This window comes from Sinocyclocheilus rhinocerous, unplaced genomic scaffold (assembly GCF_001515625.1).
Source record: "Sinocyclocheilus rhinocerous isolate Xijiao unplaced genomic scaffold, SAMN03320098_v1.1 scaffold1003, whole genome shotgun sequence".
NCBI lineage: Eukaryota > Metazoa > Chordata > Actinopteri > Cypriniformes > Cyprinidae > Sinocyclocheilus > Sinocyclocheilus rhinocerous.
Window position 1 is genome coordinate 22919 of NW_015624545.1, and position 16990 is coordinate 39908.

Sequence of the window (16990 nt, forward strand, 5' to 3'; positions counted from 1 at the left end):
CAAGATATGATACAGTCCATTATTCTGTAAATGAAGTAGATGTAATATGGTGTTCATTGTGTGTTATAACCACAAATACGTAAGTATTATGATGTATTATAACTGTTGTTATGATTATTCAAGAGTTGATATAACATAAGTTTTTTTATAATGCATTATGCATTCATTATAATGCCTTAAGAATACCCTTATAATGTATTATAAATACGGGCTTCATAGAAAGTGTTACCAAAATGTCTTCTAAAGCCACATACTAAATTTCGCTAGGTTATTGCTTCCTGACAAAAACACACACACACACAAACCAATACATGAAATCACAAACTTTAGCATGTCTGAGCATGACTAAAATTTATTCCAACTGTGATGACATGACAAATTAAATATTTGATTTAACACTTTGCATCTCTGGGTTCTTGCTGTGTGTCATGTTTAGTGGTAGTAAAATGTTCAACCCATGAAAGCAGCAGCAGAAATAACAGTGAGCTCTTTGTCATTCTGCCTGTTATCATCCTGAACCATCTGCATGCTCAACTTCCTCCTGCAAGCGACCACAAAACAACACACATACAGCAGTCACTAACACATATTCAGTGTAACGGTGCAGTATTTGAAGCAGCGGACATTTGCAATGACAGCCCTTTAGTCCAAATACATTTCACTTTCACATGAATCTAGCAGGAAATTAAATTTTTCATAGATAAAATGATGGCAGTCATTGTTAGCAGTCTGAGCAAACATTAACTTACAGCTGTGAGTCAGATCACTTTTTTCTCAAACGATTGAAGATGCGAGTCGTTATTGTGAGGTAATATTACTGTGTAATTTGAATCTGAGAGGTAAATCTATAAGGGACAGATATTGCCCCTGGTCACTCATTGTGACCTGAATGTGCAGCCAAATATAGACACAATCAATTAAAACACAGACACATATCTGCCCTAACAGAGAAAGACACATTAAGAGGGGAAATATATCAAAATACAATGAGAGGAATAGTTTTAGAAACAAAGCGAAGAGGAGCACAAATCAGAACAAATATGAAGAGAAGAACAGATAACCAGAGATCTTTTTTTTTTGGTCTGAATGGTGGTAATATTCAACTCTTTCTGAAACGGTTTATTTTCAGATTTCCACAACGTATATACCCATACTATGAATTTCTTTGGTGTTTCTGAAGTCGACCGTTATGCGTTTTTTTTGTTTGTTTGTTTTAATGGCCAAAACCAATATACAGAAAGCAGGGTAGGCTATGTGCAATATAATGTTGATATATTATATAATACATAATATAAATAAAATGCCTTGGTTTCCAAATTCACCTGACATGAACCCAATCGAAAAGCTGGTTCATGCTACATCACCACCAATAGGAACTGGAGGACTTATTCTGTTGACATTATGGTACCAGATAACCCATAGGAGACCTGTCACCACCTTGTCGAATCAATGTCTTGCTGCATGTCCGCTGTTTTGTGGGCTAAAGGAGGTCCTACTAGAGCTGCACGATTCTGGATAAATTGAGAATCACGTTCACATTTTTTTTTTTTTCAAATGGAGATCACGATTCTCCCACGATTCGGAACTAAGCAAAATAACACGTAATTTAATAGAGGCTGTGACAAATTATTAACTGGCTCATTCTATTAAAAATGTTTAATTAATTTGAATGAATTATTTACAAAAAAATTGAATGAATAATTAAATGACTCAATGACAAATGCATTTTTTAACAGTTTTTTTTAATCAACATTGTAATCAACAAACGTTATTTGAAGTGCCAATTTGAAGTTAAAAATACTTTCAAAAGATGATTTGCTCCATTTTGTTCACTGTCATAGACATCAGTCCTTATATCTGAATTTTTAAAGTTTATAAACTTTTATCCCAGTACTTCTGTGATAATATGAATGAAAGTAAGACAAATAATACTGTGTGGTTGAAAAAACTGTTTGTGAAGTGGTTTCATACCTAAACATGATAACTGCTCTCTCTGTGTCAGCGGGAGTGTGTATGTAGATTTGAATGTTCCAAAATGACTTTGTCAAAAGTTTAATAAACACAGAGTAGAGGAATCATTGTCATTTAGAAATAAGATTGCGTGGGTGTCTGAATCGAGATCGCAATCTTTTAACGATTAATCGTGCAGCTCTAAGTCATACAGGTTATTATTTAGGTGGTCATAATGTAATGGCTCATCGTTGTATACAGTCTATAGCAGGAGTGCAAAACGCAGTTCCTTAAGGGCCACAGCCCTGCAGTTTAGTTCCAACCCTGCTCCAATGCACATACCATGTAGTTTTCAAATAAGCCTGAAAGACTCGATGAGATGGATCAGGTGTGTTTAATTAGGGTTGAAGCTAAATTCTGCGGTTTTGCACCCCTGGCCTATGGTATATGCATTCGTTGAGGACATCAGCATGAAGTCATCAGTATGTTGAAGACATCAGACATCAGTAAGTTAAGTCTGTGGCTCAGTCCTGCTAAGTCCTGCCAAGGATGAAGCTAAATCACAGTATCAAACAGAAACAAGTATGTTTGCAACAACCTCATTGATTTTCTAACAGAAATTATAAATTTTAATTATACATTATATTTAATAATAATACATAATAATTTATTATAATATTTATAATTATCATAATTCTTAATTATAACAATTATAAGAAAAAAATGCCGAAGAAAAAACACTTGAAGGTAAATACAAGTGTGAATACAATACACAAGTGTGATGGATAATGTATATTACAATAGTTTTAAAGTAAATGTCATATTAAATTTCACCTACAGTGACTACCAGTATTTACCCCCTTAAAGACTACTAGTATTTACCCCCTTAAAACTGACTAGCATTTTTCTTAAACGTATTAAATGTATGTGTCACCTTAGAGGTAGCATGAATGCATTTACACTGCAATTACAACGGCATAGATGATGTTATGAGATTAAAGTTTTAAATATGAAATTTTGATATAGAAATATTAAATTATGGAGAAAAAATGAAATTATGCTTTAATTATTCAATTAAAACTGGTGGTTTAAACACCTTTATAATGACCATGTTAGTTGTTCTATAACCAGCGCTGAGCGCCACCATGTTATTTCTTGCTGAATCCGAGCTGTGGGATTTAAAACACGTAAATTCTTCCTCTCGTCCCGAAAGACATCAAAGTAAGTTTCTGGTGAACTGGGAGAAGAATAAACTTTATTGTTACCTACACTATGTGTATATAATATCAATAAAACATGTCAAGTTATATTTGTAAGGATCGTTATTGCTGCTTCCATTTACATTAGTGTGTATTGTACAAACTATAAATGCATTTTTTTGCTAGTACTTATGTGTATTTAAATATTTAAAACTTAACATAAGCATTATGTGGTTGAAAACACTGAATAGTTGTGATATATGCCAAGCGATAAGCACTTCCATCTCTGGCTCTGCGCGAAACCAGATTTGAATATACCAGTTGATCACGTGATGCACTAAATGTTCTAATCACTCCGGTGTGATTGTATGCTCCAGGGACCAGCCTAGAGTGATCACACCGGTGTGATCATATTCGTCAGGTGAGTACTTTTACTTTAACTCGAGTACATTTCTAATGAAACATTTTTCTATACTGTACTTTTACTTCGTTACGTTGGGTGACGTTACTCTCATTACTCAGTTTTAATGCAATACATGTTAAGGAATATATAGTTTATTCCAAGTGGGCTGTCTCTTTTTTTGGTGTATGAGCGATGCTCCTTTTGCGAATGAATCACTCTTTTGAGTCAATTTAGTTCTTGATCAAGCTGGCAAAACATTCTGAATTGGTTCACAAATCTGTTTCCTGTATGCACTGAATTATCTGAAGCAGTTTCTAACTTGTAACAGAACATTTTAGAACACAGAGAATATACTCTTCGATTTCATATCATACAGATGAGTAGGCCCAAATCTACAGGGGTGCTAGAGGGTGCTAATAGCAGTAATAGCATGTTTGCAAAACAGATCTGGCAAACTATCCAGTGCATATTTGTGTTCTGGAGAGCGTTGCTATCTACATCATGTTTTTGGAGCATTGAGCACTGTGGCCAATCAGAGACACATCTGTTGATTTCTTGATCCTAATGGCCAATCAGAGGTGCTTAAGTTAGAATCCACTCACCCCTCAAAACAGCGAGTTTTGTTCAGTGCGGAGTTATACAAGCTTGCGAATCCTCTCATTATACTAGGGTTGGGCGATGTCTACAAAATTGACAAAATACTATAGAACCACTGATCTATAATAGAGATTTATTATATATAGATTTATTCCCTTTAGGGGTTCCAACTACACATAATTTTCTTTCCGAACAAGGTATTGGGATGCGGGGGGAATGGGGGGGGGGGAATCACGATGCCGGCTCAACATCGTGATGTCTATCAGCCATCGGCGATGGACGATGGCATCGTCTATCGGCCCCGAAGCGTGAATCCTTATAAGGAAAAACACGATTCCTAACACCGATTCTACACCGGACACGAGCGGCGCACCGCAACAAAATACTATAGAACCACTGATCTATAATAGAGATTTATTATATATAGATCAGTCTAGAACTCATTATAATCAGTGATGCTGTCTACACTGGATGCGGCGCGGCACAACATGACACGACAAGACACGACACGACACGACACGACACGACAAAACCCTGACAGTAAACTGCTGCCACGTTCTATTTATGACGTGCTGACACAAATTTCAAATGATTTTCAACAGTCACTTTGTCGCATCCAGTGTAGACTTTAGCTGATGCAGCGCGGCGATACACGACAACTGTCGCGTCCAGTGTAGACATGGTGTAACGGTTGCCTGTTACATTACAGTGTGCAATGTAGAGAGATTCATTGATTATAGAGGAACTTTGTGAGATCGCAAGGAACAAGAGAAGTGACAGCTTTTTGTGATTATAAGGGAGCTATAATATAATCCATTCAGAATTTGTATAAAAGCTTTTTATTTCAGGAAAGTTTTAGGAATGACATCTGCATATTTATGCAGGATTCACAACTCGAAATAGCAGTGATTGACATAGTGATAATCAAAAAAATGGATGGGACAAAAATATATGTGAAAATGTGCATTAAGGCTAGAGCACCCTCACTAATTTCAGAAGCAGCCTCAGTGATTTAGTTTTGGAACAAGGCCTGGTCAAGTGTTTGAGCACAAAGAGTTTTCACTCTTTCATCTCCATGTCAGTGGTTCCCTTGATATGCATTCAAGCACAAAACCCTGCTCCTGGAGAGCTACAGTCCTACGGTCAGCTCAGGTTTAAACCCTGCTCCAACATAACTTTAGGTGTGTTTGATTAGGGCTGAAGCTGAAATCTGCAATCTTCATTCAACTGATTCAGTCAAAATAGATGAAGCATTCAAGAGTGAAGCAAGAATTGGTCGCTGAATCACTGAAACGATTTGTAGATCTGTTCTGTTATGTCGATGCTGACATATGGGGTCCCTATGGAAAATGCTACAACCACTGAACTGTGTTAGAAGTGTTGGCGATGCAAATGTTGGCAAGCAACCATGTGCCAGGTAACATCTGGCCTCGCAAGTTGTAACCTTCCCAGCGCCTCATGTACGTCAAGATAGACTTTTGTACTGAATAGCGGGATCAAAAGGACAGAACCCACCCTGAGGAAGGTCTCAGCTGCTATTGCTTTACCCTCTTGCTTTTTTCAAGAGAAAGAGTGCTTCATCTTTTTCTGTTTTTTGTACAGCCATGGCCAGTGGGGAAGTGTGTTTACAATAAGGGAACCGTATCATGGAAGAATATGCTATAATGCGTTGGGCATGGATGGGACAGAGCAACGCAACGGCTGGGTCTGTCTCCTCCCGGTGTACCACTTGCAAACTCACAACCTGGTCCCTGAAGAAAATGTTGGGAAATTTGGGCACATATCCTGGCTGGGAACTCAGGATGACAAATTCAGGGTACTTTTCACTGACCAAAAATACCTGCAGGTCTCCCACTCTCTTGATGGAGATAAGCGTGGTCAGGAGCGTTGTCTTAAAGAGCACCTATTATGCAAAATCCACTTTTACATGGTGTTTGGACATAAATGTGTGTTGGCAGTGTGAAGACAACCACCCAACAATGATAAAAATCCACCCACTCCTTATTTTTTAATCCCCATTAAAACAAATCAGTCTCACTAGGCTTGCTGTTTTGATTCTCTAAGCAATTTGACATCACATTGCATAGGGCCAAGCCACAATGGCTGATTGACAGCCCTGCATTGCTATATTTTCCGCCCTCAGCAGTTGTAGGCTGTCCTCCATTTTCTCCGCTCTCGAGCAGCTGTAACGTCAACAATGTCTCGTAAGCATTCCCGGTGCTCTGTGTTTAGATGTAAGACTGAACAGTCTTCATTTTCTCCCAACATCTGAGCCACTGAGGACGAAGCGGATTACTTCTATTTTTCAAAGTAATGCACCTCAAAATCTACCAAAATACGATTGTCTGCGCAAATCATTTTACTCCAGACTGCTTTGTGAATGTCATGTTGTTATAGTCATGTCATGTTGTGCTTGTGAGATTAGTCCATTGAGTCATGCCGATGTCATGTCAGCGCAGCTCGAGCTCTGTAACAGCACGCTGTTTCTTTCCACTTTCATTGAATTTGGCTTCCCATATGTATGGCTGAAACACTGATTCTCTTGCTCTCAGTCATGTTGCTTCTACCGGCTGTTTATTGGTGTAGGTATGCAAAGCAGAGAGATGTATACGCTACGCCCTCTGCTGGAGACGGGATGGGAATATGCAGCTCATTTGCATTTAAAGTGATACACATCAAAACAGCTCTTTGTTTAGACATGCTTCAAAAATGACATTTTCCAGATGTTATAATAAATAATCTGTGGGGTATTTTGAGCTGAAACTTCAGTCACATTCTGGGGACACCCAAGACTAATACTACATCTTGTAAAAAGGGGCATAATAGGTGCCCTTTAAGAGAAAGGATTTTAAGTTTGACTGATTCAAACGACTCAAAGAGAGCTCTCTGCAGTCCGGAAAGGACCACAGAGTAATCACAAGAGGGGACGAGGTGTGGCCTAGGAGGATTTAACCTCCTTGCGCCTCTAAGGCGCAAGATCTCTCCGCTCTTGTAACCAATTGCTTCTTTCTGTTCCCCAGTCCCGTTTAAAGACTAAGGGTGACCGAGCTTTTGCAGTTGCGGCTCCTAAACAGTGGAATACACTTCCAGTTGCCGTGAGATCCTCACCCATATTGGACACTTTCAAATCTGGATTGAAGACTCATTTTTTTCTTTTTAGCCTATGGTGTTGCCTGAGAATATTGGGTTATAAAGTTGTTTATGGTTTATTTTGCATGCTTTTATTTGTATCTTATGAGTTTTTTTATTTGTTGTTGCTTTTGATATTATTTAATTGCTTATAAATTGTACGGCACTTTGGTGAGCTTGTGCACGTGAACTTGAATTTTAAGGTCCCTGATGACCAGGTCATGCTTTTCTAGGAAACTGCCATCTGGTATAGTGAGCTCTGGCCTGAGTGATAGTTGCTATCACTGCCTGTGATAGACCATTTAAAGAGTTAAAAATGAAAATTCACTTTCGAAAATCTGCTGAACGTAATCAGTGTTGTTTACATTCAGTAGACAGCAAGCGCATGCTGAACATAAACAACGCTAAACAATTGAACACAAACAACGCTTTTTCCAGCACGCCTACTTATTCAGGTTTGTGATGTTATTGGACCTTGTATCTTAGAAATAATAAATAAGAGACTTTCTGTTGGCTTTGTTCAAGAATATCTAAAGCATGCTATTGTTAAACCATTGTTGAAAAAATCTAATCTCGATATGGCAGTTCTCTCAAATTTTAGGCCAATTTCTAATCTTCCTTTTATCTCTAAAATCCTTGAGAAGGTAGTTTCTGCCCAATTATTACATTTTTTAGATGCAAATGGAGTTTTTGAATCTTTGCAGTCTGGTTTCAGGAAACATCACAGTACAGAATCTGCTCTCTTAAGAGTGTCAAATGATATTTTATTATCTGTTGATTCTGGGAACTCTGTAATACTTCTGCTGTTGGATTTGAGTGCGGCTTTTGATACGGTCGATCATGACCTTCTTATCTCTCGTCTTGAATATTGTGCAGGTATTAGAGGTCATGCACTGAACTGGTTCAAGTCTTATTTGAACAATAGAACCTTTTCTGTTTATATAAATGGATGTTTATCCTCCAAAGCGCGTCTGACTTGTGGGGTTCCCCAGGGATCTATTCTTGCTCCCATTTTGTTTTCTTTATATATGCTCCCTTTGGGATCAATTTTTAGAAAGCACAGAGTACTTTTTCACTTTTATGCAGACGACACTCAAATATATGTGCCCATCAAGTAAAATTTGATTTTATAATTTCTTGTACAGCACAATGGTCAACGACTGTTGCTGTATTGTGCTATATAAATAAACAAAACAAACAAACGCTGATTAAGTGATTACGTTCTGGGGTACTCTCCAAAATAACTGGGGAGAAGAATTGTTGAATAAATTATGTTATTATTGTTTTCTTTGCGCACAAAAATGATTCTCGTAGCTTCGTAAAATTATGGTTGAACCACTGATGTCACATGGACTATTTTACCGATGTCCTTGCTACATTTCTGGACCTGGGAACATTGCAGTTGCATTGCTGTCTACGGAGTGTCGGAGAGCTCTCAGATTTTATCAAAAATATCTTAATTTGTGTTCCGAAGATGAACGAAGGTTGTACGGGTTTGGAATGACATGAAGTTGAGTAATTAATGACATAATTTTAATAATTTTTGACATAATTTTTGGGTGAACTAACACTTTAAGTCCTCCGCATCCCGTTTCAGGAGCCACACATGGAGGTTCCTGACTCACTGGATCCTGTGAGAGACCGGCTAGAGGCACATGAGGAAGCTGCACATCCTCAAAACGTGAACTCTTGGCCTGTGGCGAAAGGGGGGCTGGAAGTAAGGAAGCGTTGTGTCGCTCACTGCCAGTCTGTATCCAGTATGACACTGAGACTGAGAAAACTGCTCTTTAAAAAAAAATGGCAGAAAAGAAGAAAAATTAAACAAAAGTTTCTCTACCCGGCCCTCCTTCGGAGGAAGTTGATCACCACCTCCTGGACAAGAGCAATTCTCCAAAGATGCTTCAAGAGACCTACCTGCAAAGCTACATGAAAAACTATGTGCAAGTGCACCTAGGGCAAAAGCTGCTTTAAACGCAAAGGATGGTCACACCAAATGTTGATTTAATTTAGTTAATAGAAGTTAATTGATAAAGAAAATCTATTTATGACATTATTTTTGACAGCATCCTCATTTTACAGCATTTTTACACAAGTGCTTAAAATTTTTAAAGGTCCCATATTGTCAAAACTGAAATTTCCTGGCTTTTTTCATGATAACTGAGGTCTAGGTGCTATGTAACTACCATATAAGTTTCAAAACAGTCAATCCACAGTCAAATGCACAGAGCCTGCATAAAGCAGCTGTGATTTTTCACAAGCCATTGTGACTTCCGTAAAAAGGTGACATCAGAACTACTCAGTCACCGCCTTCAGTCACCACCCCGAGCACCGCCCACAGTCCCACTCTCCTTTTGCCAAACCCCCAGACAACATCGCGTCCATTGGTTTGTATTTCTACCAGAAAGACTCAGGAGGTGAAGATACAACTCAAAAGTATTTATTTACCAAACCAATGCAAAGAATATAATTATTTTGACGTAGGCCCCATCCGTAGCTTGAATCTGAAGTTGTAGATTCCAGCTATTCCTCTGTAGCTTTGCAAGTAGGTTTCCTAAAGCATCTTGGAGACGTTGTCACATTTCTTCTGGATTTAGTCTGTCTCAGTTTGTTCTGTTTCTTCATGTCATTCCAGACAGACTGGATGATGATGAGATCAGATCTGTGTGGAGCACTGGCTGTTGTCAGACTCCTTGTGCAAACAAAAATCTCACTGGATTATTATAATTAATGGCAAAATGAATGTTTGGAAATGCAAACTGATATTTCCTACTGACACACGACAGCAAAAGATAGAAATAACTGACTTAAAAACCATTTTTTAGTTGGTGTAAATACTAGTGTTTAATAATTTTGGCCACCACTGTATACAGGGATGTGCAGAGAGTTTCGGCTTGAAAATCATCTTGGGACATTCCCATCAAGTTCTATTTTAGATACAAAGCAAAAGGCATATATTTAAACAACGTTCACCCTGTTATACTGTTCATATTTACATTTAATGCCTATATTATATGTGAAAATATACTTACAAGCTAAACATTTTCATTACTGATTTAAGTTAACAAACATAACTATGATCTCCCAAAAAAAATTGTCATCATTTACTCACCCTCATGTTGTTCCAAACCTGTATACGTCTCTTTCTTATGTTGAACACAAAATAAGATATTTTGAAGAACTTTGAAAAACCAATCAGTTGTTGGTCCCCACTGACTTTTATAGTAGGGAAATAAATACTATGGAATTCAATGGGGACCATCAACTGTTTGATTACCAGCATTCTTCAAAATATCTTATTTTATTTTCAGTATAAGAAAGAAACTCATACAGGTTTGGAACGACACAAGGGTGAGTAAATGATGACATTTTTGGGTGAACTATCCCTTTAGAAAATCAATTATTGTGTGCCCAATCACAGTTTAATATCCTTATGTTAGTGAAATCTCCTAAATTGCAGAAGAAAGACTTCCATTGGATAAGCCTGTCCAGAAAAACGCATGCGCAGCCAACACGTTCTCACTCCCAACTAGTCACATATTGACACTTGGTCAGGACACCTTGAGGACGCTTTTTGACGCTCAAGGTACCCCTTTAACATAATTTTTCAACACACAGGGGTATCCTTTTAGCGTCACTTCTCGAAATGCAGGGTCCTCCATTATTTTCAGTTGTTTGTCTTAATTTAATGGTTTGGATGCATTTGTAAAAAATATAAATAATTTTATATAAATTTATACCTTCATTGGAGCACCTAACCCCACCACTACCCTAAACCTACCCACTTCTGAACAATATAAAACACGTAGCAGGCAAATAAAAGTACAGTCACAGGTATTTATTGCAAAACCTGACCATAAAAACACAGTATAAAAGCATTACCAAAAAGTCATGTTTCATTCCAAGTCTTTTGAAGCCATACAATGTTTTTATGCGAAGAGAGTAAAACATAAGGTTTTAATCATTGAACATGATCCCATTCCGTTAACACACTCACATCTCATTTAAAAAGATACTCCCGTAGCATGACGCAATCGTCATGAGACACACAAGAGCCAATGACATTTCACAACCAAGGCTGACGTAACGCTTCTTCTGGCGGCATTTTTTGAATTTGTGCACAGACTGCACACACAGGATGAGCTTTACGGCGGACTGAGACGGCGAACGTGTCTAGGCTATTCCTCTCACAAATCAATCGTTTTGCCTCGGAAGACTTGGAATATAAATATTTTTGAATAAATTATGACTGTAGCTGTATCTGCCTGTTATATCTTGTGTTTTACTGACAAATGGTAGTTTAGGGGAAGGGGATGGGTTACGTGCTCATAAATGTGTAAATAGTGTAATAAAAATAAAACTGTTGTGACTGTTTACACTGAAAAATCACATCCCAACATATATGCAATAATGGCAATATTATTACCCAATACATAATTTAATCATGATAATAAAATTCCAAGTGCCTTTCGCGTCAGCATACTGATGCCAAGGGTTTCACATACACAGTCAGCACACAGGATCTGAGCTTTATGGCGGACGGAGACGGCGATCATGTCAATTCCTCTCACAATTCAATCGTTTTGCCTCGGAAGACTTGGAATATTAATATGTTTTTAATAATTTATGACTGTAGCTGTATCTGCCTGTTATATCTTGTTTTACTGACAAATGGTAGGTTTAGGGGCAGGGGTTGGGTTACATGCTCATAAATGTGTAAATAGTGTAATGAAAATAAAACTGTTGTGACTGTTTACATTGAAAAATCACACCCCAACATATATGCAATAATGGCAATATTATTACCCAATATATAATTTAATCATGATAATAAAATTCCAAGTGCCTTTCGCGTCAGCATACTGATGCCAAGGGTTTCACATTTAAAGCAATAGAGGACCCGCACGTCGAAAAATTATGCTAAAGGGGTACCCTGTGCATCAAAAAGTGAGGCCAAAGGGTTCTGACCAAGCGTCAATATGTGACGAGTTGGGAGTGAGAATGTGTTGGCGCTAGAGATCGACCGATATGGGTTTTTCTATAACCGATGCCGATGCCGATGTTTAGAGGTCAGGGTCAGCCGATGGCCGATATGTGCTGCCGATTTTTAGGGCCGATATCTTGAAGTTTTCCCCTTCATTTGCATGCTAAAATGTCACACTAATAATAAGTGGATGCACAACATTTCTAAACTTAACATCATCATTTATTGAACACTGACTTGAACCATCTCTCGAATCTTAATTTTGTGCACTGCACGGTATTAAAATAAAATATTTATCCAAAGTTAACCAAACAAATCAATAAACTTACCAAGTATTAAATATATAAAACAGGTAATATAAAAAATTTTTAAAAAAAAACTGTCAATCATTTACATAAAAGTTTTAGAGCATTTATCAAGCAGAATTTTTCAAGTTTGTTGGAACATAAATGTAAACTTAAATATACATTTAAATAAAATAAATACAACTTTATAAATAAAAATCAATTAAACTGAAAAATATAAAATATATAAAAAATAAATAATGGTAGTGCTGCAAACACACTAGCAACCAGCAACATTTATGTTTGGTATAAATGACACAGAACATCTAAAGTGCATTCTAACTTTCTGCTTTTTGCAACTTTCTGCATTTTTATATAAAACAAAGTCCTCAAGTAACCAACTGTGAATAAAAACTTAAAGGTTTTCGTGCACTTGACTTAGCAGCATCAAAAATCTCTTTTAGTGCAAATAACATAGCAGCAAACCCCTAATTTTTGAGTGAAGGAAATTATGTAAACATTACAGAACAATATAAAAAGGAATGTGCTTTAATTTTAACTCAATTGCAGTCCCTGAGTCTTCCTCACTCTATCCATCTTTCACTGAAAGTTCTCAGTACTCCCAGTTTAAGAACGGCAGGTTGTCATGCAGGAAACACAACTGTTCTGCATGTTCTCCTGTGAGGCGGCTCCTCTTGTTGTCATAAATATTCCCAATCTCACTGAATACTCTCTCGCTGGGAACAGAGGAGGGGGGTGGACAGAGGAATTTCCTTGCCAGTGGTGCAAGAAGGTGTAGGCGGGATGTATTCTGTTTCCACCATTCCAGTGGCTGACCAGTCGGTCTGTCAATCAATGGCTCACGGAGGTACTGATCCAGCTGCTCAGAGATGTGATGCTCATCATCACTCTCCTGAGTAGGAGTTCCATGAGGCCCCAAGATGTTTGCATACATTTGTTCAAGAACACTGGAGGGACCAGGTAATTCTTCATCTTCCACCCTTCTCTGTTTCGGGTCTGATACTTGGTCTTCAATGGTGGCTGTTTTCAGTTGCTCGGACACAATGGCATGCTCTTCTTTTATCCATTGTTTTGCCTTGGTCAGTGTGTCCACTGCAAAAAAGACATGACCCTTATAACGAGGGTCCAGCAGTGTCGCTAGCACCAAACATTTTGTCTCCTCCATTCTTGCAAACCTTTTCTGCAAGCTTTGCAGCATGGTTTCTCTTAGTGTTTTAATCCCCCTCGTGTTAGGACCCTCTGCCTGAAGCACCATCTTCAGCACAGCAATGCTTGGGATGACACTGGAGATGGAAGCCTCTGACCTGCTGATCTCGAGGGTGACTTCCTCAACAGGTTCCAACGTGTCAATCAAATTGGAAACTGTGTCCCATTGATCTGCAGCTGGAGTAGCAATTTTTCCATATTCTCCAGCATAGATATTGAGTGCTCGTTTCTGCTCCAGCATCCTCTGCATCATGTGGAGCGTGGAGTTCCAGCGAGTGGGTTCAGACTGAATGATACTGTGCTGGGGGAGGCCAAGTTCTTTTTGAATTTTTTTCAGATTCTGCTTTGCGAGCACAGAGTGGTTGAAATGTTTAGCTATGTTCTTTAACTTGGCATTAACGTCCAGCACTGCTCGCTGACTGTTGATGCCATCGGTCACCACAAGCTGTATGGTGTGTGCGCTGCAGCTGAGATCAGGTATTTCTGCCAATCTGAGGCCTTTAACCATGTTAGCACCACTGTCACGGATCACAAGTACAACCCTGTCGTGGCTGATGTCCCAGTAAATCAGCAGGCTGATGAACATGTCGCTGATGTACTCCCCAGTGTGGGAGCCAGACATGGCCTTGGCATTTAGGACGACTTGTTTTCTTTCCCAGTTGTCGTCAATGAAATGACATGTTAGACTCATCAGTGATCAGTCAATTAGATGACAAAACACAAAGTAAATATTACTTTGGCATTTCCATTCAATTTTACTTACATATTTGAGCACATATAATTAACAACAAATGGCAAGTAACACATTGATTTAAACTGATTTAAGATTTTTAAAAAAGATGTAAGAGATAATAAGCAGGGCAGAAAAGCCCTGAAGAAAACAAGATAACTGAAGCAAATAACTTTACATGGGTAACATATTAAATAGTGTGTGCACAAACATACACTCACACACACACACACAAAGTCAAAAGCATTATTACAGCTATTAGAGTTTCCTCTAAGCATGCAGGTAGAAACATATATAAACCAAAATAAATGTACACACTAAAAATAAAAATAAAAAACACAGACAGAGCCTCAAATCCTCGTAGTTACAGATCTGAAATACAGATATACAGGCCATACACATTTTTCTTGCAGTATCATGCAATTTGTCATAAATGATCAGGGTGATTCCAGCAGACATGTTTCTTATAAGTTTGGTGTGCTTCACACAATATCCACCAGGTGGTGCATGGGACAAAATTTTGTAGCTTAACACACAGTAGCCAATTAAGATACTTGGCCACTTCAAGTTTGTGATTAGTCTTAAATAAATATTTAAATATGCCCAGGCTTACATTATATAGGCCTATTTAACATATTTGTAACATATAAAGAATAAACATCAAACGAATTAACATATTTTTCTGATAAACAGTTCATGTTTAATGTGAGCGTGCTGATTTAGTAGTATTCAGTTAAAAGTTAACTCAATATATATACATACATATATATATATACTATCTTTTGCTGTAGTGTGTCGGTAGGAAATATTAGTTTACATTTCCAAACATTCATGTTGCCATTAATTGTAATAATCCAGTGAGATTTTTGTTTGCATAAGGAGTCTGACAATAGCCAGTGCTCCACACAGAGATCTGATCTCATTAGCATCTAGTCTGTCTGGAATGACATGAAGAAACAGAACAAACTGAGACTGACTAAATCCAGAAGAACTGTTAGAAAAAATGAAAAATGACTTGATTTTACAAATGTGTATAACCATAATTTAAACATAATTTAAAGCCTGTTAAAAAAAAAAGAAGAAAAAAAAACAACTTAAAGGGCCAGTTTTACTAACAGCTTGCGCCAGCGTAAACTGTCTTTTGGGGTTAAAATAGTACTGTCAGGATTTACTAAAGACGCACAGTGACGAATTAGCGCTGAAAAGGTATGGAAACAGTTATTTTTGTGCCTGACCTTATTGAATATGTATTTCTAGCTGTTTCTCTTTCAGATGCAAAATTTATGGGAGGAGAGTATTCAAATGAATCGCGCAACGCGTTTTACTAACATTTGCGCTTGTCAAATTACTGGCATTTGTGCCATTATTTAACGCCCAAAAAACATTGTCTTAAACTATTTTGCGCTTGAAATGGCTGCAATTATTGTTGCTAGGAGAAGGCACTGCAGAGAACAGAGAGCACGTGGTAGAAGGGAGAGGGTTTTCCACAGGTATTAATTTATTTGGAAAGAACACATTATCTGAACATATCGTTTGCCAAGCCATGCTATTTTTAATTTGCTTCAGGAAATAAAAGACGACTTGGAACCCTCAACTAGGAGTCACGCAATACCAGCCCTATCAAAACCTCTTGCAACCCTTCATTTTTTGGCCTCCAGTTCTTTTCAATGTACTACTGTGGCTTATTTATTTCTTTATTCGCGACTACGCTAATTTAAGCTGCGCTTGGTATATTGCGTTGGTTGATATGTAAATGAGATGTTGCGTCTGTGTTCTTTAATTTGCACATTGTTAGTAAATCACCTGCAGAAATTTCCACGCCCGTCGGCACTGTTTTGGAATTTCACTCTCGCGCTAATTTGCCTTGTTTAGTAAAACTGGCCCTAAATGTTTACTTGCATAACTGCAATCACAGACTGTATAAGATACAGTATATGCATAAAATAATAAGACAATTGTTTCATCACTCAAGTTGTTGTAATTGTAGGGTCCAAAGATTTACACAGTATGGAAAACATGGATGGAATCGCGGCATCCAGTTATGAAAATGGAATTTACTGTGGAAACGTGGAATGTCACAAAACTTGTAAAATTCTGAATGAACAAATCAAATGTAGGTCAGTACACTTAAATCAAATGCAAATATAGACTAGTATCTGTGAATATTAAACACATGTGTTTAATCCGTGTACGGTTTAATGTATTTAAACCGTGCACGGTTTCATCTACTACACACTAGGGGTGCAACGGATCAACTTACTCACGTTTCGGTTTGTATCACGGTTTTAGAGTCACGGTTTCGGTACGGTTCGGTATGTGCCATGTTTAGGGAAAAAACTATATTGTCAAATAAAAATAAAGAAAATAAGAACAAATAATCTAACTACAAGCAACAGCACAAATAAATACAATAGAGCAAAGATTGAACAGTGCTTTTCAGGTTTTTTAGGTAGGTCTAACATTAGTTTTTAGGTACAGAAATTGAATAAA

At 37.7% G+C, this 16990-nt stretch overlaps 1 protein-coding gene across 1 annotated transcript in view; it reads right to left on the bottom strand.

The window, feature by feature from the left end:
• Positions 1 to 400: 400 nt before the first annotated feature.
• Positions 401 to 16990, bottom strand: part of LOC107742053 (guanine nucleotide-binding protein G(olf) subunit alpha-like) — a 76086-nt gene continuing 59496 nt past the window's right edge. The window contains exon 6 of the mRNA XM_016554907.1: positions 401 to 541. Coding sequence (XP_016410393.1) covers position 541 — 1 coding nt within the window. The 3' untranslated portion in view covers positions 401 to 540. The remainder of the gene's footprint in view (positions 542 to 16990) is intronic.